Source organism: Canis lupus, chromosome 25 (assembly GCF_011100685.1).
Source record: "Canis lupus familiaris isolate Mischka breed German Shepherd chromosome 25, alternate assembly UU_Cfam_GSD_1.0, whole genome shotgun sequence".
NCBI classification, from domain to species: Eukaryota; Metazoa; Chordata; class Mammalia; order Carnivora; family Canidae; genus Canis; species Canis lupus.
In genome coordinates, this window is record NC_049246.1 from 26,076,302 (window position 1) to 26,103,495 (window position 27,194).

General features: G+C 40.0%; 1 protein-coding gene across 1 annotated transcript; it reads right to left on the reverse strand.

Annotated features, from left to right (window-relative positions):
• Positions 1 to 5,848: 5,848 nt before the first annotated feature.
• On the reverse strand, positions 5,849 to 7,191 carry DEFB135 (defensin beta 135). Its single transcript, XM_038573064.1, has 2 exons — positions 7,046 to 7,191; positions 5,849 to 6,107 (listed from the first exon to the last, which is right to left on the reverse strand). Exons 1-2 carry the CDS (start codon positions 7,101 to 7,103, stop codon positions 5,938 to 5,940), a joined length of 228 nt encoding a protein of 75 aa, XP_038428992.1. The 5' UTR covers positions 7,104 to 7,191; the 3' UTR covers positions 5,849 to 5,937.
• Between the last annotated feature and the right edge of the window lie 20,003 nt (positions 7,192 to 27,194).

A 27,194-nucleotide genomic window follows, 5' to 3' on the forward strand; every position in this document is an offset into this window, starting at 1 on the left:
TATTTTTTAAAAAGCTCTCAAGTTTTCTTATACAATTAAATATACATCCATGCAACAGAATATTTGGAAAATTAAAAATGAAATATCGGTTCATGCTACAACATGGATGAATCTTGCAAATCTTATACTAAATGAAAAAAGCCAGTGGGGAAAAAATCCATATTGTATGATTCCATTTATATGATATGTTCAAATGAGGAAAATCAAAAGAAGACTAGTGGTTGGCCAGTGCTGATTGAGGATGTAAAGAAATAGAGAGTCTTAGGAGTCAAATTGTATCTCCCAAAATTCATATTTTGAAGTCCTAATTCCTAGTACCTCAGAATTTGACCTTCTTTTAAAAGACTGTTGTAGGTATTAGAATGAGGTCATTAGGATGGGCTCTAATCCAATATGATTGGTGTCCTTATAAAAAGGACAAATTTGGACACAGATATGCACACAAGGGGGAAAAAAAACACATGAAAATACAGGTAGAGATTAGGGCAATGTTTCCATAAACTGAGGAACACCGACAAAACGTCTAAAGCTAGGTGAGGGGCTTCTAGGTGGCTCAGTGTTTGAGCATCTGCCCTCGGCTCAGATCGTGATACTGGGATCCTGGGATCCAGTCCTGCATCGGGCTCCCTGCAGAGAGCCTGCTTTTCCCTCTACCTATGTCTCTGCCTCTCTCCGTGTGTCTCTCATGAATAAATAAATACAAATCTTAGAAAAATAAAAAATAATTCTAAAAAGCTAGACAAAAAGCATGAAGCATCTTCTCTCTTCCAGCCTTCAGAAGGAACCAACTTTGCTGATATCCCAATGATATAATACATTTCCATCATTTAAGCCACCTGGTTTGTGGTACTTTGTTGTAGCAGCCCCAGCACACTAACACAGGAAGGACTGTGACAGAGTTTCTTTGGGGAGTGATAAAAACATCCTAAAAAAAAAAAATCCTAAATTTGGTTGGGTGACAGCTGCACAACTCCGTGACTGTGCTAAAAAGCACTGAATTGTACAATTGTTCAGATTAAGAGGGTGAATTTTATGGTATTGTAGAGTGTGAATTATACATCAGTAAAAATGTTTCAAAGAAAACTAAACTAAACATACAACTACCCTATGTCTGAGAAATTCCATGCATAGGTATTGACCCAAGAGAAATAAAAGCTTATCTTCACAAACAGATTTTGTGAAGAATCTATTTTGAAACGGATTTTCATTGCACCTTTAGCACAATAGTTAAAAAGTAGAACCACCCAGATGTGTATCCAGAGAAGAATGGATAAACAAACTGCAGTAAACCACACCATAGAATAGTACTCAGCAATGAAAAGGAATGGACTATAGATACAGGCAACATCATAGAAGAGCCTGAAGAGTTATGTATATGGAGGGAAAAATTAGAGTGCATACTCTAATGATACATATATGTGAAGTTCTAGAATAGGTAAACCTAACCTATGATTAATATAAAACATAATAGCAATTCTCCTCAGGAAACAGAAAGTTGTGGCAGATAACTGGAAAAGGGAATGAGGAAACTTTCTGGAGTGATGTAAGTGTTTGATATCTTGATAAGGTTCAGATTACATAGGTACATGCATGCAACAAAGCTCTTTGAATAGTCCACTTAAGATCTGTGTATTTCATTGTATGTAAGTTTTCTAATGTAAAAAAAAACTATTGCACACTAATTAATGATATAATTTTGAAGTATTTAGTGACTAGTGTACTGATGTTTGTAACTTACTTTGAAATGCATCCATAATTAGATGGATCAGTGGATAACTTTTTTACATCCACAGAAATAAGTTTTTTGTGTGGAGCTAAAGGCCTGATATTGGCCGTCATCTGTTGGCATAAATTCAGTTGTATGTGAAGAAAGAGATGTGAAGAAAATATTTTGCAAATGTTCCTGGAAGGAGTGAGGAATGTGGAGTCAGTAGAATGGTATCTCTTTCCTTTCTTGGCCACATAAACATTTGCTTGAGTCCAGTGCAGAGTCTGCAGGAAGTAGCAGTAAATGCTGTTTTCAAAAGGGACTCTGTGAGACCTGAGGCCATGAGTAGCATTGATCCGATGCTGACATGATGAAAACAAAAACAAAAACACAGCACAGCATTACTTACTATCTCAGTATGAATTACAGCATGAGGCTGGCTCAGTGGAGTCTGCAGGGAATGTGGCAGTCCTTTCTTTTGCCCTACAGAATATGAAGAGACATCAGTGTGAACAGAGCAGTACCAATCTGTGACAGCTACAAAGGGAAGATCCCACCTCCAAATTTCCAAAAGTAGACACCAACACCAGGACTCAAACAAGAAAAGCATGAAAGAATTTTTAGAGAGGTCTCAGAAGACATATCCTAGGGCTCTGGTAGACAAGATGAAGTAGACAAGATGAAAAGCACAACCTAGTATATAACTCCATCACCATTCAGGGGCCTGGTGGAACTCATATATCACAGATGGCTATTAAGTTAGAAAAATTAATTCTAGCCTATTTTAATCTACTCTATTCCACAAACATGTATGGATCGAATGAACCCACAATAGCAAACACTAAAAAAGGAAAAGAAGGCAAAAGAAAAGGGGGGAGTAAAAAGGAAAAAAATAAGGGACTTTCTGGGTGGCTCAGAGGTTTAGCACCTGCCTTCAGCTCAGGGCGTGATCCTGGAGTCCTGGGATCAAGTCCCACATCAGGCTCCTGGCATGGAGCCTGCTTCTCCCTCTGCCTGTGTCTCTGCCTCTCTCTCTCTCTCTCTCTCTCTCTCTGTGTGTGTGTTTCATGAATAAATAAATAAAATCTTTTTTAAAAAAAAGAAGAGGACAAAGAAGGAGGAGAAGTAGCAGTAGATGTTGTAGAAAGAAGAAGTGGAAGAAGAAAGGGAGAAGAAGGTGGAGGAGGAGAAAGGGAAAGGAGAGGAAGGAGAAAAGGTCCTGTTTATTGGTTGTAGTAGATAAAGAAGGAACCACCAATATTACCTACTCTTCCCAACTGAACAAGACACTCTCAGGATGGATGTAACTGATGGCAGAAGTGATGTTAATAACATTAAAATATGAGTTGCCTGTGTATATCATCACCTTTGTCCTTTTCTTAGAAGAGCCAAAAGACTCTAGTTCAGTCTTAGGAAGTAATCTGCAAGGGTGGGTACCTGACTCATCAAAGCAGTCATCAAAGCTCCATACTTTGACAATGTCCCCTCTCAAGAGTTTGCCCATCAAGAGCAAATCTATTCCTTCTTTCCTTGTCATATTGGAAGAACTGCTTCGTCTCTCATTGGCTTAATTCTTCCTAAACCTATTCAAGAAATGGGGTGGGGGTGCCTGGGTGGCTCAGCGGTTGAGCATCTACCTTTGGCTCAGGGCATGATCCCAGAGTCCCAGGATCAAGTCCCACATTGGGCTCCCTGCATGGAACCTGTTTCTCCCTCTGCCTGTGTCTCTGCCTCTCTCTCTCTCTCTGTATCTCTCATGAACAAATAAATGTTTTTTAAATAAATAAATAAATAAATAAATAAATAAATAAATAAATAAATAAATTTTTAAAAAAGAAAGAAAGAAAACTAAACCCAAAGAAACTTTAAAATAAAAAAGAAATAGGGGACTGCTCTTGCACTGTTGGTGGGAATGCAAACTGGTACAGCCACTCTGGAAAACAGTATGGAGATTCCTCAAGAAGTTAAAAATAGACCTATGACCCAGCAATTGCACTATTGGGTATTTACCCCAAAGATACAGATGTAGTAAATGATGAGACATTTGTACCCCAATGTTTATAGCAGCAATGTCCACAGTAGCCAAACTGTGGAAGAGCCATGATTTCCTTCAACAGAAGAATGGATAAAGAAGATTATATATATGGATATATATATATATATATATATATATAAATGGATATATATATATATATATAATTGATACCTACTATTTGCTTCGACATGGATGAAACTGAAGGGTATTATGCTGACTGAAATAAGTCAATCAGAGGAAGAGTCATCATATGGTCTCAGTCATATGTGGAATATAAGAAATAGTGAAAGGGACTATAAGGGAAAGGAGGGAAACAGAGTGGGGAAAAATTAGAGAGGAAGACAAACCATGAGAAACTCCTAAATCTGGGAAACAAACAAAGGGTTGTAGAAGGGGAGAGGTGTAGAATGGATGGGGTGACTAGGTGAAAAGGAGGGCACTTGATGGGATAAGCACTGGGTTATATGTTGACAAATTGAATTTAAACAAAATATTTTTTAAAATGGGGGCTGAATTGCTATTAACTTGAATGATTTATCTCGCTTATGATGATAAAATTTAACAATATTTAAGAATGGAAACATTTTTATGGTTTGGTCATAGCAAACAGTACAAAATTTCTCTATGCATTACGAGTTACAAAATCCTCCTTGTTTAAGCATAAATACATTCAACATTATTTTATTTTATTACTTCCAATGTCAAATAATGAGAGTTTCTTAGGAGGTTCCCAAATAGAAAAGGTTAGACAATCCAATAGAAAAATGGATAAAACTCTTGAATTTTATCCATCACAAATAAGGATATCTAAATGGCCAATAAATACATAAAGAGGTACACAGCTTCATTAGTCATCAATAAAATGCAAACTAAAGGGATCCCTGGGTGGCGCAGTGGTTTGGCGCCTGCCTTTGGCCCAGGGCACGATCCTGGAGACCCGGGATCGAATCCCACGTCGGGCTCCCGGTGCATGGAGCCTGCTTCTCCCTCTGCCTGTGTCTCTGCCTCTCTCTCTGTGTGTGTGTGACTGTCATCAATAATAAATGAAAATTTAAAAAAATAAAAAATAAAAAAATAAAATGCAAATTAAGGCACCACATGCCTTCACTTCACCACTCTTCAGAGTGGAGAGAATAAAAAGACAGAAAATACTAGTTGTGAAAAAGGATGGAAAAAAGCAAGAAGTGTCAGACACTTCCTGGGAGTATAAATTGATATAACCAATTTAGAAGACAATTTAGCAACATCTACTAAAGTGGAATATATGCATGGCTTATAACTAGCAATTTCAATCCTGAGTATATACCCACAGAAATGCTTGTATATAAGCCTCAAAAAACATGAATGTTTATCACAGCACTATTTATAAGAGCCAAAACCTAGAAACTGTACAAATGACCATCTACACAGGAATATTCATATATTCTCCAGTGTAATACTATACAACATTAAAAATGAATAAATTGACAATGTCAGTTAATGTCATAAAATAATGTAGATTAGAAGAAGCCAGGCACAAAGTATTATCTTCTATATGATTCTCCTTATATAAAATTCAAAAATAGGTGCCAGGGTTTATGCTATTAGAAACCAGGCTAGATATTATCCTTTGTGGAATAGTGACTAGTAGTGACCAAGATATTGTAATATTCTCATTTCCATCTGGGTGCAGTTTACGTGAGCATATTAAATTTGTGAAATTCACGAAGATGTTTACTTGCTATTCGTATGCTTTTCTGATTGTATCATACACTTCAAAAAAAGTTTTTAGGAAATGCTTAATAAGGAATAAATTAACGAAAAGAAAAATAGTGAAGACAAGAAATTTAACCAAGAGATTATTTCTGGGGTGCCCGGGTGGCTCAGTCGGTTGAGCGTCTGCCTTTGGGTCAGGTCATGATCTCAGGGTCCTGGGATCGAGTCCCACATCAGGCTCCCTGCTCCAAGAGGATCCTGATTCACTGCACTTGTGTTCTCTCTCTTTTTCTGTCTCTCAAATAAATAGGTAAAATCTTTTTAAAAAGAAAAGAGAGAGATTATTTCCATAGGAAAGACCTTGAATTGCCTCTAAATAAAGAGAAACAAAGCAGACACAGAAACGCAGACCAGCTAAAACATCATTTTAATGGGATGGTACAACTGAGAAGGATTTGGGTCTCCAGAGGAAATCAGCAGGAACCTCAAATACTTGGCACTACTTTCCAATCTGTACAGGTAAATACTTTTTGTTAATGCAGCACAAACGTGTAATATCACAAAGAATATGATATTCTTCACTTTTCCCACATGATTTCTTGCAAACACCTTTTGTTCGCCAGCATGTAGAAAAGACTCTTCTTATATACGCATTCGGTCCACTTCTAACTGTCAACGGAAACGAGGGTTAATGCACAGGGTACTACAGGGTCGTGATACCATGGATAAATCAGATTGCATCAGATTATTGTTTATAACTTTTTAATGGTAAATTGGGTATCAAAACATCCCAGTCATGTTATGGCTGAATGCCTGCTTTTCAGTGGCTCTTACTTCCAGAGAACCTTTTATAAGTCATCAGTTCCCATGGTCCCCATTTACCTGAATCACTAATCAACTATATGCAGGCAGCAGGGCCCAGCATATCCAGCTCAGAATTCTGTCGTGGAAACATTTAGACCTCTTGAATATGAAGGTCTGGGCAGCCTTCTGCAGACCCCAACAAACCACAAGCAAAACAGCTTTTGAGAATCTCCACTTCAGTGACTTACTATCAGGTTGCTAGTTTCTGTCCAGAGGAGTAAATTGTGACCCCTCCCACCAATGTTCCCAAGGATCCCATCATACCATAAAGTTAAAACTTTGGAGCAACCCGCACTGTTTGTTGATTCTGCTCAACATCAAATTTGCCTAGGCTTCTAAATGTGTGGAAAGTAATCCTGGTAACTGACTTAGGAGTGCAAATTCTAAGAGTCCTGAAGGAATGACCCCTTCCCACCCCCAAATCCTACCTGTCTTCTACAGGTCTCATACTTTTTCTCTGTCCCACTTCTGCCAATACTATCAAACCAATTTTCCCTTCAAACTTCACAGACTCCCCAGACCAAAGTCCAGAACCATTTTCTTCACTGGAGAGAGCCACCTCCTGTTATGTGTCCTTGAAGGGCATCTCCATTTTCTGGAATAGCCCAAAGTGTCCATCTCTGTTCACCTCCCTTCCTGTTTCAACTTCCTTCATCCAAGTTCTGCTTTCTTCTCACTCTTGTAGAAGCCCGCACCCTGTTTCCCTTCACCATTTATAGTACAGGAAGGAGATTTCATTTTACCTGGTGGAACACAGGAGAGTAACACAAGGACCACAAGGACCAAGAGTAAGCTCTTCATAGCTGAACCAATCAGCAAAGAGGCAGCTGGAAGGCGAGAGGGAGTCACTCTATATGTAGCTCTCTTGACATGGGGACCTGCATGGCTAGTGAACCTTTCAGGAACGAGAACATCTGCTTGCTCCATTGAGCAGTCCAATACGCTAAAGCTCTAACTTTGAACATGACATTTCATCATTAAAATCTACTTCCTTAGTGCCACTTGCATGCCGGCAACTGAACTCACACTGTGTTCACACTGTGTGAACAGCCCTATTCTAGGCCCTGAGAGGATGCTGTGTGAGTATCTTTGTATCTTCATTGTACATCCACTTAACAAGTGCTTATAATGCGCAGAGAACTGTAAGGCTACCTTACATAGTTAACAAGATGTTTTCAGTAGTTGTTTTTAATCCTCTCCCTTTTGCTCTCACATACAGACAAGAAGATATTAATTTCCCATTTTAAAAGCAAAGAACATGAGTTTCAGGTGGAATAAATGACTTTCCCAAGTTGACACAGATTCTATATGGCAACAACATAATTTTTCCTGACTCCTGACTAGAGAAGAATAAAAGTATGACCCAGCCCAGTTCTAGTGTAGCCATTATCTATTTAGGGAAACAAGAGCTTCTCAAAGAGCATGGGTAAATCCCTCAAATACCACAACATGAATCTGGAGAGAACACTGCATGTTGTGGCTCCTCAGTGAGCATACCCTTTGTCCTGGGCAACGTGAAATACACAAAGAATTTATGATAGAATTCCTGCTTTGAGGCCCTGAAAGTCAACAGTGCTTGACAGTTCACAAAGTGTTTTTAGCTTGACAAAAGCTCTGATATTACACAAAGAGTACAGAACCCAGAATTAGAAATTTGAATATCAATCTGGACTGATGAGCTTTTTATAAAGCAACTTGCTTCATCTCTTCAAACAGTAGTTTTCCCACTGGTAAAGTAGATCATACACCATCAGCGCTACCTATCCCTTATTATGAGGCCAGATAGGCAATTCTTGTGAAAAGTCCTTTATAAAATGTACATTTCTGGGACTGTTAGATCCATATAACAGAAGACATTTGAAACTAGAGATGGTAGATAGTGCCCCTCCAACCAGTGAGTAGAGGAGCCAGGACAGGAATCAATTTTTCCATCATTCTATCTCGTGGTTTTTCACCATTTAGTGTATGTATTTATATATTCACATATGTATATATGTATCACTTTATATACTATATATATTATAGTATTATATAATATGAGTATACAGTTATAGATAGATTAGATAGATACTATACTATATATATAGTATGAGATATATATGTATGGTATATAGATAGATTAGATACATAGATACTATATATATCATATATTATATATAGACTATTTACTAGACTTTACTAGACTATTGTTCTCACTTCGAAAACTTTGTGATGTGATTAAGGTTATAGATCTGTGGAAGACTCCTAAAAGAATTGCAAAGCAAAACAATCAATAAGTACAGAAAGTAGAAGACAGTAGGTTAGAAACCCCACAGGGAAATGATCAAGTGAGCACAAGCGTCCTAAGGGACACTCCCCTGAGGATCACTTTCTAATCTGGAGCATTAGCTACAGCCAGATCTGCATTCTCTCACGCCACCTGCCCGTTACTTTCTCTTAACCAACTAATCTGCCTGCCCTCTAACTTCACTCTTTCCACAGTGCCCTCCAGAAACTCAGCTCCTTCTACTTTACATCTTCTCCCCCAACATGCTCTTTTACCTCTGGGTCCCAGTGAAGTGCTGAGTTCTCCTCTGAGGATACTACTTCCTAGTAGCCTTTGATGATGGGAGACTGTTCATGGACTGATGTTCCACAGACCATGGGACAGGCAAGCAGCATTTCACAATCTTCTAAGGGCCCCATGTTATTTCCAGAACAATACCAGGTATGCCCCCTACCCTTCCTTTCCCTCACTCCACCTATGCCAAATCTTTACCAATTCTACTCCAACACATAGCTCATACCCAACCATTTCACTCCATCTCCACTACTGTCATCAATTCAAGGCACCACCATGATTAAACTAATTAAATACCTCCTAACTGGTCTCCCATATTATTTTTACATATTTACTATTTATCCTTCCTGCAGTAATCATAATAACCTTTATAAAGGGTCATGAACTTGGATAAAACTTTTTACTAGCTTCCAGTTGGGCTAAAATAGAAAGTGCTTACATGTACAACAAGGTCCACCCTGATCTGGACCCTGGTTGCCTCTCCCAGTCTAACTCCTTTTATTCATCCACTCCCTAACTCTTCCATGCTAATGGACTGTACTTTTTTCAAATATACCCACCTAAAAGCTTCTACGCGTGTTATTCACACATCCTGGAAATCTGCATCAGCCTACCCAATCTTCACCCAACATTTATTCAGTTAAAGGGATGGTCTCATCCTCTTCCACAGAATGAACTTTCTTCTACTTGACTACAAGCTCAGTAACAGCACGGACCATGTGTATCACATATACATGATATTACATCAACCAAATCCAAATTTTTTCTAGGATATTGTATTAGTTTTCTAGGGCTGCCATAACAAAATACTACACACTGTGTGGCTTAAACAACAGAAGTGTATTGTCTCATAGTTCTGGAGGCCAGGTGTCTATAATCAAGGTGTGTGAACAGTTGGTTCCTTCTGAGGGAGAAAGGATCTGTTTCAGGCCTCTCTCCTAACTTCAAGTAGCCTCACGCATTCCATGGCTTAGAGATGGTGTTCTCCATGTCTTTACATCATCCTCCTTTTGTATGTGTCTATGTCTAAGTCCAATTTTGCCCTTCTTAGAAGGATATAGTCATATTGGATGACCTAATGACCTCATCTTTGATCATCTGCAGAGACCTTATTTCCACATAAGGTCACAATCACAATTACTGGAGGTTAGAATTTCAACATCTTTTGGAATAACACAATTCAACCCATAATAAGCCCTAAGCTTCCATTCCTAGGTAATATCTGTGACCCAAGGATATCACATCAAACACTTTTTTGAACACTAATTTTTAATTTTTAATTCTACCGTGCTACACAGAAGAAAAGTCTTCCATAGAACTGCTTCTACTCCTGGATTTCTGAAAGCTGGAATTCTGTTGAAGAATGTCGCACAAAAAAAATAAAAATAAAAAATAAAAATAAAAAATAAAAATAAATTAAAAAAAAGAATGTCGCACAATCTTGCAGATATACCGAGTTTAAAGATTAGGTCATTCCTTTTGCTTATCCTAGTCAACTTCAGATGCTATTTGATCTCATCATCCACCACAGCCCATCCTACATTCAGCAGATGGTTTTTCTTTGTATTTCAGGAAAAAATAGAGGTCAGAGTTTCCTACCCAACTCACCCAATAAGCAAGCATACACCTATAAATGCATATGCATCCTTCCCCTTTTCTTTCTTCTAAGAAATAAGTATTGATTCTTTTCCCCCAAATTATTCCCCAAATATACTTCCCCAAAGTATTGATTTTCTTCCCCATGCTGTTAGCACATTCTTACCATCTCTTAAGGTACATTGCTTTCTCATTAATCCCCTCTTTAAAAAAAATTAAAATAGGGCCACCTGGGTGGCTCAGTGGTTGGGCATCTAGATGCCTTTGGCTCAGGTCATGATCCCTGGGTCTGGGTCCAGGGATTGACTCCCACATCAGGCTCCTTGCAGGGAGCCTGCTTCTCCCTCCTCCTATGTCTCTGCCTATCTCTCTGTGTCTCTCATGAATAAATAAATAAATAAATAATTTTTAAAATAAAATAAAAAATAAATTTTTATGTAAAAAATACAACACATTTACAAAAACCCATAAAACAAATGTAGCGCTTCACAAATTATTATACCCAACAATAAATACACAAAGATCATAAAACAGAACTTTGCAGCTACCCCAGAAACCCCTCCATACTCCCATCCCAATCATAATCCCCCCAAGTTACTATTACCCCAATTTTACTAAATTTCTTTATAGTTTTTTCAGCCAGTTGTGCCTCCTTACAAACTAAAATTTTATCTTGACCATTTTTTATTTAATTCTTTTGGTATCTTTTTATCTATGTGTTCTCCCTTCTAATCTCTTGAAATTTATCAGTTGACAAGCTTTGGACATTTAACCTGCAGAGTTACCCACAACCTGGATTTTGCTGATTGCACACTTGGTCAGGTGCAGTTTAACTTGTCTGTCTACCCTAATATTTTCTGAAAATTGGCAGCTAGATCCCGAGTTTTCATCAGATTCTAGTTTAATCACTTTAGCAGGACTATAGATTTTTCTTGTGTCTTTTCATCAGAAGGCTCATAATATCTTGTCTTTCTTTTTGTGCTTTCAATAACTATTGATACTCAAAGCCTAAATCCATTTGTTCATCAAAGGTTGCAAAAGGGTGATATTTTAATTCCCAATGGCATTTTTACAGAAACAGAAAAAATAATCCTGAAACATATACAAAACTGCAAAAGATTTCAAATAGCCAAATGAAGGCTATTTGAAAAGGAGCAAAGCTGGAGGGACAACTGGTTTGCTCAGTCAGTTGAGCATCTGCCTTCGGCTCAGGTCATGATCTCAGGGTCCTGGGATCAGCCTGCTTCTCCCTCTGCCCTGTACCCCCATCCCACTCTGCTTGCTCACTCTTTATCGTGTTCATTCTTTAAAATAAATAAATACCATCTTTAAGGGGAAAAAAGAGAACAAAGCTGGAAGCATGTCACTTCCTGATTTCAAACTATTACAAAGCTATAGTAATTGAAACATTTTGGTACTGGTATAAAAACAGACACATGGACTAATTGAACACGTGCAAAAGTCCAGAAATAAACCCATGCATACTTAGTCAACTAATATTTGGCAAGGAAGTCAAAATACTCAATTGAGACAAGACCGTCACTTCAACAAATAGTGTGAAAAATGTATATTCATGTGTAAATGAACGAAATTAGACCCTTATGCCACTGACACAAAATTAACATGAAATGAATTAAAGACTTAACTGTAAGCCCCAGAACCATAAATCTCTAAGGAAAAAAAAAAGCTTCTTCACATAGGTCTTGTCCATGAATTTTTGGATATGACACCTAAAGCACGAGCAAAAAAATAAAAACCAAACAAATAAAACTACTTCAAACTAAAAAGCTTCCACAAACAAAATGAAAAGAAAACCCACAGAATAGAAAAAAATTTTTGCAAATCACACATCTAACAAGGGGTTAACATCCAAAATATACAAGGAACTGCTATAACTCAATAGCAAAAAAATAAGATAAAATAACCCAATTTAAAAATGGGCAGACAGGGCACCCCGGGTGGCTCAGCAGTTTAGCGCTGCCTTCAGCCTAAGGCATGCTCCTGGAGGCCCCGGGAACGGAGTCCGTCCGCCGTTTGGCTCCCTGCATGGAGTCCTGCTTCTCCCTCTGCCTGTGTCTCTGTCTCTCCCTCTCTCTCTGTGGGTCTCTCATGAATAAATAAGTAAACTCTTAAAAAAAAAGAGGCAGACAACCTGAATACACATTTTTCCAAAGAAGATATTCAAATGAACAGCAAGTACATGGAAGTTCTCAACATCACCAAGCACTAGGGAAATGCAAATCAAAACCCCAATGAGGGGCAGCCCGGTGGCTCAGCGGTTTAGCACCGCCTTCAGCCCAGGGCCTGATCCTGGGGGCAAGAATCAAGTCCCACATTGGGCTTCCTGCATGGAGCCTGCTTCTCCCTCTGCCTGTGTCTTTGCCTCTCTCTCCCTCTCTCTGTGTCTCTCATGAATAAATTAATAAATTTTTTTTTAAACCCAATGAGTTATCAGTTCACACCAGTTAAGGATGGCTATCATCAAAAAGGCAGGAGATAACAAATGCTGGCAAGGATGTGGAGAAAACAAAAGCCTTGCACACTTCTGGTAAAATGCAAATTGGTGCAGTCACTATGGAAAACAATATGGAGATTCCTCAAAAAATTAAGATTATATATATATATACAGATACATATGCACTAACTCCCATAGGATCCAGCAAGTCGACTTCTGGGTATATATCCAATGGAAATGAAATCATTATGCTGAAGAGATATCTGCACTCCCATGTTCACTGCAACATTATTCACAATAGCCAAACATGGAAACAAATGAAATGTCCATCAAGAGATGAATGGATAAGAAAATGGGGCGGGGCACACATGTGCACACACACACACATACACACACACAGAGACTGGAATAATATATAGCACAAAAAAAGAAAATCATGCCATTTGTAAAAAACATGAATGGATCTTAAATGTATTATGGTAAGTGAAATAGGCCAAACAAAAAGACAAATTCTATATGAGCTCACTTATATATGGAATCTTAAAAAACCAGACTCACAGAAACAGAGATCAGATTTGTGGTTGCCAGAGGCAGAGGGCGGAAGGTGGAGGGAAAGTGAGTAAAGGTGGTCAAAAGATACAAACTTCCTGTATCAGGTAAACAAGCTCTGGAGATGTAATATACATGATAACTATAGCTTTAAAAACTGTTTTTGAACTTTGTTAAGAGAGTAGATCTTAAAAGTTCTCATCACAAGGAAAAAAAGGTGTACCTATGTCAGGTGATAGATATTAACTAAACTTATTGCACTAACACACTTGCACTTATTGTACTACACAATATGTTATACAGATTATACCTTAAATTTATAAAATGTTATAAATTGTATCTCAGTAAAACTGGGGGAGAAATTTAAGTAGCAGGTAGATTAACCAAAGTTGTTCGGGAAGATGAGAATTTGATTCAAAGAATGTTAAAGACAATTTTAGAACTCAATCTTCCCAGTCCCTTTATTTTAGATACTAGGATACTGAAAAAACTGCCAAAGTCACACAGAAGGCCATGGGAATCTAGAATTCAGGAATCTGTACTCCCAGAGATGTTATCTTTTTTTTTTTTTTTCCCGGCTTTACTGAGGTATGATTGATAAATGAACACTATATATATTTCAGGTGTACAATGTGATGTTTTGATATTCATATACATTATGAAATGATTCCTCTAATCAAGCTAATTAACATATCTATCACCTGACATATTTGCCTTTTTCATGGTGACAATACTTAAGATCGATTCTCTTAGCAAATTCCAAGTATACAATACAAAACCTTATTACCAGACCTGTTATCTTTCAGATTCTGCGTTCCCTAGGTGTCAGTAAGTTGCCTCCAGTCATACCTATGTCATGATATGATGCATCTTCACATATACACACATGCACTAACAATCTCTGAAGCATGAGGTTTGACATGGATGGCGTGTTGAAACACTGACTTACAGGCAGAGGAAATGGGTATAGCCAGGGAGAGTCCTTGGTCCTAAGATTCTACTAACCCCAAAATTTGAGAATCCCTTGTGAGGCTCTTAGTATCTATAACACATAAAGAAATTTTATAATACTCTCAAAGTAATCCCCAAGTTTAATCACTAGCTTTTTATAGGCTTTTTTCCCTAAATGCAAAATAAAGTTACTATCATCCTTCTTTTTCTCCTAAAGTCTTCTTTCACACCTCCTTTATACTGGAATGTTCCCCCACATTCTTTCCTCCACATTCTTTCCTCGGTATTGTCCTTAATTCACCTTGCAGTCTCCCCATGGGTGATTCTATCTGTACTCAGAGCTTGAAATCTGGTGAGGACCACACAAATGCATTAATCAGGGCTCTACAATTGAACTGCTGGGCACTAGTGGAGAAAAATCACACACAAAAAAAGTAGATTAGCACCTCTGCCAAGTCAGGGAAGTGCCCAGAGCTGCCTGACTACTCTTCTGTCTTCTTACTCAAAACTATCTCCCAAATGCCACTGTACCTTCCAAGTTCCTGCACTTTCTTCAGACCTTGCACGTCATCATCTCCATCCTCCCTTCCAATTGGCAACAAGGCCTCCTGCATCTCCAGATCCAACCCTCAGTCTACACACCTCGGGTGTGAACCCCTTCCTTGTCTCCTTCTGCCTATCACAGTGAATATGCCAACAGGATCTCCATGGAACAAAGGTCAAGGTCAGCAGTTTCTAACTGGAACACGTATGTTCTTGAGGGTCAAAATCTTTTTGCCAAGTTCATTGAGGACAGAAACGAGGCGCCTCAGGGTGTGGTGGGAGGAGGTGGTGACACTGGGTGGTGACAGAAGCCAGCAAGATGCCTTTGCACGATTGCCCGCACCAGGAGGCCAAGGGGCAGCAGAGCCCCCTGCTTCCTGCCTTCCATCTGCTCCACACCCTCGGCCTGGGCGAGAGAGGCAAGGACTTCCTACCTTCTGGCTTCCCCCCCGCCCAGCACCCTGCCTCCTCCCCGCAAGGGCCCGACAGCGGCATCAGGCACCCCTCTCTGAGCAGAAGGGGACCCTCGGCCCCCCCACCCCGAAGTGGTGGCAGTCTCACCCTTACCTCCTCTGCAGAGTCTCCCACGCCTGTTTCTGGAGGAGGCGCAAGGCGGCCCGGCCCCGGGAGGCACCACGGACGACAGGCAGCCAGAGAGCCCCCGGGGCGTCGCCGGCCCGGGTCACAGCACCCAGGCTGCGCAGTAGGCGGGAGGGGGGGGGGGGGGGCGCCGGAGGGCGCGGGGCCTCCGCCGCTGCCAATGCCTTCACACAGCAGCTCCCTGCGGGAGGCCGGGACAGCCTACCGGGAGCACCGCAGCGGCCGGGCCAGAGCCCCATGGGGTCCCGGCCCCAGCCGCAGCCCCGAGCTAGACGGACCACCCGCTGCCTGGCCCCTGACACGCGTGACACGGACAGATGCTGCACTAGGGACCTAAGGCCGGCGGAGCCCACGCTGCCCGGGCAGTGCACGCGCAAGCGGAGCACCTACAGCTGCTTGGACGTCGGCAGCGAAGGGCCTGCCGGAGGCCTGGGGCGGGGACGACCGGGCAGACGCCTATGCCAGGGACAGCAAGGTGGGCACGTGCATGCCCAAGATCCTGCGCACCTTCAAAAGCAAGAAGTGAGTCTCCTGGTGCACCAGCCCCAGCTCCAGGTGCCCGCATCTCCAGTGCCATCCAGCAGGGCGCCGGGCGCTCACACCACGGCCGTGGGGAAGCCCGCTGAGGCAGAGCAGGCTGCCCGGCCACCCACCTGGAGCCTGCCGGCCTCCTCCCCTGTCCAGTCCCGCCCTGGAGCTCTAGCCTCACACCGCGCCGCCACTTACTCCCCCAACCTCATCTCCAGTTCCTGTGCCCTCCACCTCCCCCTTTATACTCATCTGCTGCCACCATCTCTCTGGGCTTCGAGTCCCCTTTGGGCCTTCATTTGCCTCAGCCCCCCATTCTCTCCGGGCCTCGTGGCTCAGGACTTGGGTGTCTCAGGGCTCCCCTCTGCTCACAGCCTCCTGGAGATGCTGCTTCTTCACCTCTTTGCTTTCTCCGGGCAGGGAACTGCATCCTCTCTCCCTGGGTCCCCCACCTCCTAAGGGCCAGTTGTCTCCATCTCATCTCAGGCAGCTTAGCCCTACTGCCTCCCATGCTTGCACATCTCCTTGCTACCCTCTTCTGCTTCCCATCACCTTTCTTGATGGCCCATCCTTCCACATGGAGGAGGCAGGGCTGGTTGCAGGCAGTCTGTGAGGGATGGGTGGAGCCCTACCGGAAGGCTGGCCCTCTCAGGAAGCAGTGAGGTCGGGATGGGCCTCTGGCAGAAGGAGGTGGGTGGGAGCAGAGAGGAAGCCTGAGGGGTTGGAGGGAGCTGTCCTGCTAAGAGAACTGAAGCTGACATTGGCCACTCTTGCCTCAAGGTGCTGGCCAGCACCTGGCAAGTTGTGAGCCAGGTCTGGATGGTTGATGCTGGATGCTTCATGGAGGGTCTCCTGAACACCCTGACAGACACATTCATAGGCATTATCCCCAGCCATGCTCAGGAAAAGGGCTGGATATGGAGCACTTGTACTAGAACAGGTGAGGGCAAGGGTAGGTGTGGGGGCACCTGAACCCCAACCCATGGCTCCTAAAACCTTTGAAGTAGAAATGGTCCTTGCCCTGCAGGTGCCCAGCAAACCCCAACTTCACCTTCTTTAGGATGCTTTCTTCTTTGTCATCAACCCACAAAATCTGTCCAAGAGTCCCTGCTTACCTTTCTTGTGTCTTTTTCACCTCCAGAGAGTAACTTTGATTTCGAGTAACACATTTTGGCACCAGATGTTTAGAAAGTTCCCCCACTGTGGGTGCTAGAATTGTGAAATTTGTGTTTCTGCTATTTCTTCCAACAGTATGGGGGATTTTTTTTTTCTAAGTATAAGAAATCCCAATTGCTCAGATTGGGAAATGATTTAAGAAACAAGACCACTGAGTGAAGGCAGTAGTTCTGACTCCAAGCAGTTGGAGAAGGGAGGGTGGTGGGGATGGGGGACACTTTCACTCCCCAACAGCTCATAGTCTGATTACCAAAGGCAACAACCAAGAGTGACAGCTGAAACTTTTGTTCGGGTGAAAAAGGTCACTGAGGAGTCAGATAAGCTGGAGCATTCTTTGGCTTTGATGTGCTTGCTAACAAGTTTGATTTGCCCCTGGACCCTCCTGTCTGCATCCTCCATGTCTTGCTGAATACCACAGCTTCGCAAATGTGATTCTGTGTGTTTTGGTGTCAGCAATAAAACTCAATGCACAAAATAAGAAATAAAGAGCCTCAACTTCCATATTTCCTCTACTTTGGCATTTCTGGAGTTGAGGAATCATGCCAGTTCTTCCCACAACCCCATTTCATCGTCCTTTATAAATGACAAGCAAGGGTGCCTGGGAGGCGCAGTTTGTTAAGTGTCTGACTCTTGATTTCTGTGCACGTCATGATCTCATTGGTCGTGAGATTGGCCAGAGGTAGGGCTCCAAGCTCAAGGAGTCTGCTTGTCCCTCTCCCTCTATCGCTACAAATAAATAAATAAAATCTTTTATAAATAAATAAGTAAAATTAAAAGCATACCCAAAAGCACCTATCCCAAGTCTTGCTCTGATGCAACAACTTAAGATGTAAAGTCTCCTAGGCAACAGAATGTCAACTGAAACTTGGTTTGGAGAGTTTCTTTAATGTAATGCCAAATACTTTGGTCCCCTTTCATATGTTCCAAATTCAAGTATATTCATAAGTCGCAGGATTGATGGCAATTTTCATTTAACTACCTCATCTTTTTCATTATCTACCTGCTGAAAGTATGCACTGTTCCTGAATAAAGTCTCCATGAAGCACTGAATGTGGTGATACCTTGTTTCATCTAAGTGACAAAGTCATGTCAGGAGTCCATGCTTATATGTTTCTATATCTTGGAATTATAATTCAAAAGTAAGAACTATGGCAGAAGCCATGAATTAATTTGCTCATTTGAGTGAAAAAATAAAGTCAGATCTTTTCTGATGGAAAGTAAAGCTAATTAAGCTGATTCATTTGATTAGTTTCTATGGTGGGTATTCTCCATGGATTAAATGAACTAAAGCTGAAGTTTTGAGTTTTAATGAAATGCATTTAAATCACATAAGATAACATCAGTTATTAAAAAATATATTGGCAAACATATGTAGAACTTAACAGTATTTCAATTTCCCAACTCTTTATAAAAAATAGGCAGTTAAATGATATGATTCTAAGTAATTTAAAGCCTTTTTGGTAGGGACGCCTGGGTGGCTCAGTCAGTTAAGCATCTGCCTTTGGCTCAGGGTGTGATCCTGGGGCTGTAGGATGGAATCCTGCATCAGTCTCCCCCCAAGGAAACTGCTCCTCCCTCTGTCTTTATCTCTGCCTCTCTGTGTGTGTTTTTTACAAATAAATAAAATCTTTAAAATAAGATAAAGTCTTTTTGGTAAACTCAGAAATTAAGAAAGCAATGACTCTAAAGCCTGGATAATAAATGAATTCATAAATCAGATATTTATAATTCTTTCATACCAGCAAAATTGAAGGGAGACATAATTACTTGTCAAGTGATAGGGTATTTTTAAAAATTATAGATCATTAATGATTTTTTGGTATATAACTCAGAATTAAGGAATTGTAAGATGGTGCTATCACAAGGCTCCTATATCCATCTACTCATTTTACAAATGAGTTTTTTAAATGCACTTCATCTGAAAAAAACAGGAATAGAACTCATTATAAAATCTTATTCTAAAAAAAATCTTATTCTAACAATAAGAAATATTTATCTAAAGATATGTGAACCAATTGAAAAAACTTATTTTATCCATCTCATTGAAAATAAATTTCTGATCAAGTTTTACTTTGTACAATTAATTACTTGTCAAAATTGATTTTTTATTTGTATTGTTTTGTTCAATTGAATACTGATAATAATGATAATGACCACTTGGTCCAGAAAACATTTCTAACATTAGAACTAGACATGGAAAAGTTGAAAACTTCTTTTTTTCTTACAGAGATAAAATAGAATAGTAAATCTTGTTCTTGCCTTAGCTCTTCATTTTCACAGGCAAACTCCTGAGAACTATGTCCATTTGCTCTTTATTTTATCCCTTCCCAGTGAAGATTATGGGCATTGGACCACCTATGTTGACTATAAGACTTGCCCCAAAATAATGTTTGCATTCCAAAGAAAACCACTTTACCTTTCTGTGCTTTCAGGTATTTTATTTTTATTTAGAAATGATTGTTAAAGGATTAAAGAAGATGAAGTTGTTGAGGCACAATTGCTCAACATGGTCAGTGCCCTTAACGTTAGCTATTATGGTAACCATGGTTTGGATGAAGTTCAAAACAAAACTAACTTCTCCCTGTTGAAAATTGTTGCTCCCCTTGCTCCCACATCAATGAATGAACCATTATCCACTCAACTACCCATGCTAGAAACTTAAATGCTGTTCCTAACTTGGCCCTTTTCCTCACTCTCCTCAGAGTTAGTCAAACCCAAGCCCATTATATTGCTTAAATATCTCTAGACATTGTTCATTTGGGTTTTTTTTTTTTTATTTCCACTGTCCCTAGCCCAAGCCACCATATGTTTCCTGGATTGTGACAGCAGACTCTAATAAAGTGTCTTGACCTCTCCAGTGCATTCTCCAGCCAATCCCTCTCAAACATCTGAATACTTTGCTCCTTTACTGAAGCTTTCAGTTGTGTCCTACTCTCTATATGACACAGCCTAATTCCTTCTTTAGAATGATAAACAAGAGCTATCCCTGACCTTACTTCACTTTCTCTCACTCAAATACTCCATACCTTCTTCATCCTCTGAATTTACACATAAAATGTCTCTGCCTGCAAGTGGTTTTCTCCCTACACTCACAATCATCACTTTACTTGTACAAAATTCCTTAAGACTCAAGCTTGAGGGGCACCTTGGTGGGCCAGTGCTTGAGCATCTGCCTTTGGCTCAGGTCATAATCCTGGGGTCCTGGGATCGAATCCTGCATTGGGCTCCCTGCAGGGAGACTGCTTCTCCATCTGCCTATGCCTCTGCCTCTCCCTCTGTGTCTCTCATGAATAAATAAGTAAAATCTTAAAAACAAACAAAGATTCAAGTTTGAGTGTCAGGTTACTGATGCTTTTTGAGAGTCTCCTGCCCCTTCCGGGCTCTATTACCCACATGGTTAGAGACTGCCCTTCTATATTCCTGAAGCAGTTATGTAAACCTCCAACAATGTGTTTACCACATCATATTTTAATTTATTCTATCCCTATCAGTCTGATATCTCTGAACCATTGCTTACACATGATAAAAGCTCAAGAAATAGTTGTTGAAAAATGAATAGGTAGAGACTTTCTGAACTATTTTTGTAACTTTTTTAGACATCTAAAGCTATTCTAATGATTGATACCGGTAAAATAATAATTAATAATAATAATAATAATAATATTGTTTTAAAAGTTTTTTATCTTGGGGTGACTTGCTGCCTCAGTCAGTAGATGTGACTTTTGATCTCAGGGTCATAAGTTTAAGCTTCACATTGGGCAGGGAGCCTACTAAAAAAATTTTGTTGATCTTTACATATTATACTATATTCAGAGAGAGAGAGAGATACTGATTTCATGACTTTAAGGAACTTATTATCTAGTAAGGGAGATAACATTAAGGATTATATGAAGACACAGACTTCAGGAAGGAGTGTTGTAGTAATCTATATGGGACCTGAAATGATAAAGAGGGCAACAGGAAAGAAAGACAGAGGGTAGTAAGGTGAAAATTTTCCCTACTGATAGCTAGATTGTTAAGATGACTACAAATTGAAATGGAAACCAGACTGATACAACATACCCTGACTTATGAACCACGTAACTGAGAGTGAAATCAGCAAGATGGAGGAACAGAAGGCCTTCTGCTGTAGTTGTCCCACAGTAACAATAGTTTGGCAGCCAGCCACAGAGAAAAGTACCTTTGTGGGAGCTTTAGGATCCAGGTGGTAGACTGTGAAACCCCAGTGGAGCCCTAGACCAAGGAGGGCTACTTTTGTGAAAGCAGGTCCATGCCCAGTTGGCAGGTTCACTCACTGCAGTCCCAACAACAGACCTGGAAATGACCCCATGCCCCTGGGAACTCAGCTACAGCTCCATTTGACTTTGGTCCTGTCACAGCAGCATTGTCAAGGGGCCCAGCAGAAGTCATGCATACCCATGCCCCAAGTAACAGGTCCACTGACTTCAGGCCCAACTGTGAGCCTTGAAGTGACTCAGGATCCACCTCCAGTCCCTCTTAGCCACCAATACTGCCCTTACCTAAACCAAATGGAAGATACACCCATGCATGAACCAAGGGAAGCTTCCCAATGTCAATCCAACTGCAGATCTTGAAATAAGTTATGCCACTGTAACTCAGCTCCAGCCTCCTATAGCAATGGGCTGGAAACCCTTCTGCTAGCACACCAGGAACCCACCAGAGGACACATCCATCTGTGCCTGGGGAGAGGAATATGAAAATCCAGCCGGTTAAGGCTTATAAGACCTAAAACAAAATCAACCTAAAGAAAAGTACTCCAACATACGTATCAAATTGTCAAAAGTCAAAGACAAAGAGAATTTTTTTAAGCAGCAAGAGAAAAAAAGACTTGTGACATACAAGGGAATTCCCGTAAGACTATCAAGAGATTCTCAGCAAAAATCTTCCAGGCCAAGAGGGAGTGGAATGACACGTTCAAAGAGCAGAAAGAAAAAAAAAGCCAACCAATATTGCAATAAACAAAACTTTCCTTCAGAAATGAAGGAACAGTAAAGACATTACCAAAGTCTGAGGGAGTTCATCACCTCTAGATTTGCCTTCCAAAAAAATTCCAAAGGGATTTTCTTAAGTAAACAAAAGATCACTAAGTGATAGTATGAATAAACAATGTAACTTTATACCTCAATGGGTTAGATAAGGAATAACACAGTAAGCTCAAAGTCAGAAGTACAAAGGAAATTATAAACATTAGAACAGAAATAGGGACTAGGAAAACAATAGGAAAGATAATAAAACTAAGAGTTGATTTTTTTAAAAGATATACAAAATTGGCCATTACCTAGAATAATCAAGAGAAAAAGACAAGGAACTCAAATAAAATTATAAATGAAAGAGGAGACATTACAACAGATGCCACAGAAATATAAAGAATAATTAAAAACTGCTATGAAACCAATAAATCATGCTCAGCTCAGCCTGGGAGGATATGATCTGTATCTCAGAGCACCCTATGATAAAGGCATTCTTGGATACCATGAGGAGCTTCCTGACTTTAAGGATGATAAGATATCTCAGCATGGATTTGTACTCCATCCACCAAGTAAGTCTCAACATTAATATTATTTCAACTTTGGGAACCATGTATTAGGCCACAAACCAAGGAAAATCAGTGTGAGATATGTGGACTTCAGGCTCATATCAATTAGAAACATTACCCTCTGGACAAACCCTCACCAATGTAATTATGAGCATAAAAGATTCCACCTGTGTCTACACTCCAGCAGGACATAAGGGGCTCTCATACAGTCACCCTTGCCACAACCAAACTGACATAGAATATTCTAAACCTGGAGGACTTAAGATGGTAGAAGAGTAGGGGGACCCTAAGTTTGTCTCATCCCTCGAATACAATAATTATCAAATCATTCCAAACACCTGAGAAATTAATCAGAGATCAAAGAAAACAAATGCTGTAAGTCTACAAGTAGAAAAGTGACCACCATTTGGAAGGTAGGAGTTTCAGAAATTTGAATCTGGTGTGATAGAGCTGAGGGATCCTGTTTAAGGAGGCTACTACAAAGTATTATAAGCAACAGAGTGTAGAATCAGAACTTTTAGAAATCTGCTACAGTGCGGAACATGCCTGGTTTAATAAAGGTGCTCGGGTGGCAAAGAGTGGAGGAACCCAGGTGTGACAGTGGCATCTAAGAATCCCTGGGGTTGCAAGAAGAACAGGGGGTGCCTGAGTGTGGCAGTTCTCAGGCATAGGAGCAGGGAGCAGGGAAGCCAACTGAGAACAGTAAGTCTAGGTGCCGCCATTCTGCTTGGTGTTGCCATAAACTGCAAAGTACTGCACGTTTGTGCAATTGCTTTCCTCTGACAAGTTCAGCAAAAGGCAGAAGTGTGGGGAGATCCCCCCACCCTAATAACAGCTGATGTCTGTGCTGCAGGAGTTCCAAAAATTTGGAGTTTTGAAACTCAGTCATATGCCCAAGATAAAAAATAAAAATTAAAAAAAGCTGGTCAGATGGTGGGTGAACACAGAGTTCTGAAAGAAACCAGGGAGACAAGAGTGATTGATTACTTTTCTGTGAAGGCTCACTGAAGAGTGGGGGGGCATGGATTTTCAGCTCTAGGGCTAGAAAGCAGAGCCCCTGCCATATTCTTCCTGCTTGTCAGAATGGGGTCCAGAGCTGCCTACACTGAGCCCTACCTCCCTGTAGCATGGAAAAGCGTTTCCACTAGGCAAGTTCACCTGAGAATCAGTGCAACAGACCCCTCCCCCAAAAGTCCAGCACAAACAACTCTCACACAAAGTTTACTGATCATAGATGGCGGAAAAGCTTCAGGTCTAGGGGAAAATGATATATAGCGTTCTTTACATTTTTATTCTTTAGACTTTTAGGGATGTCCACTCTCACCACTGCTGTACTAGAAGTCCTAGCCTCAGCAATCAGGCAACAAAAAGAAATAAAAGGCATCTGAATAGACAAAGAAGTCAAACTCTCATTCTTTGCAGATGACATATTCTATGTGGAAAACCCCAAAGACTTTACCTGAAAATTGCTAAAACTCATATGGGAATCCAGCAAAATAGAAGGATATAAAATCAATGGACAGGAATCAGTTGCATTCTATACAGTAATAATGAGACTGAAGAAAGAGAAATTAAGGAATCAATCCTATTTACAATTGTGCCCAAAACCATAAGATACCTAGGAATAAACCTAACCAAAGAGGCAAAGGATCCATACTCTGAAAACTACAGAACACTTATGAAAGAAATTGAATAAGACACAAAGAGATGGAAAAAAGTTCCATGCTAATGGATTGGAAGAACAAATATTGTTAAAATGTCTATGCTACCTAGAGCAATCTATATATTCAGTGCAATCCCTATCAAAATACCATCAATTTATTTTACAGAGCTGGAACAAATAATCCTATTGAATCAGAAAAGACCCTAAATAGCCAAGGAATGTTTAAAGAGAAAACCAAAACTGATGGCATCACAATTCTGGACTTCAAGCTACATGACAAAGCTGTAATCATCAAGGCAGTGTGATACTGGCACAAAAACAGACACATAGATCAATGCAACAGAGTAGAGAACCCAGAAATGGACCCTCAATTCTATGGTCAACTCATCTTCAACAAGTAGGAAATAATACCCAATGGAAATAAGACAGTCTCTTCAACAAATGATGTTGGGAAAATTAGACAGCCACATGCAGAAGAATGAAACTGCACCATTTCCTCACTCCATACACAAAAATAGACTCAAAATGGCTGAAAGACCTCAATGTGAGACAGGAATCCATCAAAATCCTAAGGAGACCACAGGGAGCAACCTCTGTGACCTCAGCTGCAGCAACTTCTTGCTGGACACATCTCTAAAGCCAAGGGAAACAAAAGCAAAAATAAACTATTGGGAGTTCATTAAGATAAAAAGTTTCTACACAGCAAAGGAAACAGTCAACAAAACCAAAAGACAACTGACAGAATGAGAGAATGTCATTGCAAATGACATATCAGATAAAGGGCTATCCAAAATCTAAAGAATTTATCAAACTCAACACCCAAAAAAATGAATAATCCAGTCAAGAAATGGGCAGAAGACATAAATAGATATTTCTCCAAAGAAGACATATAAATGGCCAATAGACACATGAAAAAATGTTCAATATCACTTGGCATCAGGGAAATACAAATCAAAACTACAATGAGATACCACCTCACACCAGTCAGAATGGCTAAAATTAACAGGTCAGGAAACAATAGATGTTGGCAAGAATGCAGAGAAAGGGGAACCCTCTTATACTGTTGATGGGAATGCAAGCTGATATAGCGACTCTGGAAAACAGTTTGTAGGTACCTCAAAAAATTGAAAATAGAGCTACCCTATGACATAGCAATTGTGCACCTGGGTACTTACATCAAAGATACAAATGTAGTGATCCGAAGGGGCAGCTGCACCCCAATGTTTATAGCAGCAATGTACGCAATAGCTAAACTATGGAAAGAGCCCAGATGTCCATCAACAGATGAATGGATAAAGAAGATGTGTTGTGTGTGTGTGTGTATATATATATATATACACACATTTCCATTATATATATATATATATATATATATAATGTAATATTACTCAGCAATCAAAAAAAATGAAACCTTGCCATTTGCAATAATGTGAATGGAACCAGAGGGTATTATACCCAGTGAAATAAGTCAATCAGAGGAAGACAATTATCATATGCTCTCATTCATGTGTGGAATTTAAGAAACAAAACAGGGGAGCATAGAGGAAGAGAGGAAAAAATAAAACAGGACAAAATCAGAGAGGGAGACAAACCATAAGAGACTCTTAATCATAGGAAACAAACTGAGGCTGGAGGGGAGGTGGGGGGAGGGAAGGAGTAACTGGATGATGGGCATGAAGGAGGGCATATGATATAATGAACACTAGGTATTACATACAACTGATGAATCACTGAACTCTACCTCTGAAACTAATAATACACTGTATGTTAATTATTAATTGAATTTAAATAAAATAAAAAATTTTTAAAAAGAATGAAATCTTGCCATTTGCAAGAATGTGGGTGGAACTAAAAAGGTATTATACTAAGTGAAATAAGTCAGAGAAAGACAAATACCATATGATTTCACTCATATGTGGAATTTAAGAAACAAAAGAGATGAACATAGGGGAAGGGAAGGAATAATAAAATAAGATAAAAACAGAGAGGGAGACAAACAATAAAAGACTCTTGACTATAGGAAACAAACAGGATGGCTGGAAGGGAGCGGGGATGGGGTAACTGGGTGATGAGCATTAACGAGGGCACTTGATGTAATGAGCACCCAGTTTTATATGCAACTGATGAATCACTAAATTCTACCCCTGAAACTAATAATACTTTACATGTTTACTAAATTTAATTTAAATTTTTAAAAAATTTAAAGAATATTTCAAATCCATGATGACTGTTTTGCATTACAAATTAATATATTTTTAAAGATTTTGTTTATTTATTTATTTGACACAGAGAGATAAAGAGCACAAGAGGTGGAGTGGCAGGTAGAAGGAGAGGAAGAAGCAGGGGTCCCACTGAGCAGAGAGTCTTTATTTATTTGACAGAGAGAACACAATCATCACAAATTAATGTATCATGATATTTGTTTCATAGATAAATCTTATGAGCATGTTTTATGTGAATCTGACCCTAGGGGGTATCAGATATGCTTTTGGAAACTGGAAAACCAGGAGATAGACTTTGGATTATGTAATTTCACAGGATTAGTGACAACCCTAGAGTTAGACCACTCTTCCTCAGATACTAACATTACCTTTCCCCTTAACCTCTACATAGCTTTGCTTGTATAAAATCACTTTCTTATTAATATTTCTATAGTGGATATTACCTGCTTGAGTGATGTTTCAGTGTAAAGGGTAGGCCAAAAGAGGTTTTGC

Bases quoted from the DNA above. Each gene is read 5' to 3' on its own strand.
- DEFB135 (XM_038573064.1), bottom strand. From the start codon at position 7,103: ATGAAGAGCTTACTCTTGGTCCTTGTGGTCCTTGTGTTACTCTCCTGT. The intron at 6,108-7,045 runs GTAAAATGAAAT...TTCCGTTGACAG, and splicing joins ACTCTCCTGTGTTCCACCAG to TTAGAAGTGGACCGAATGCG.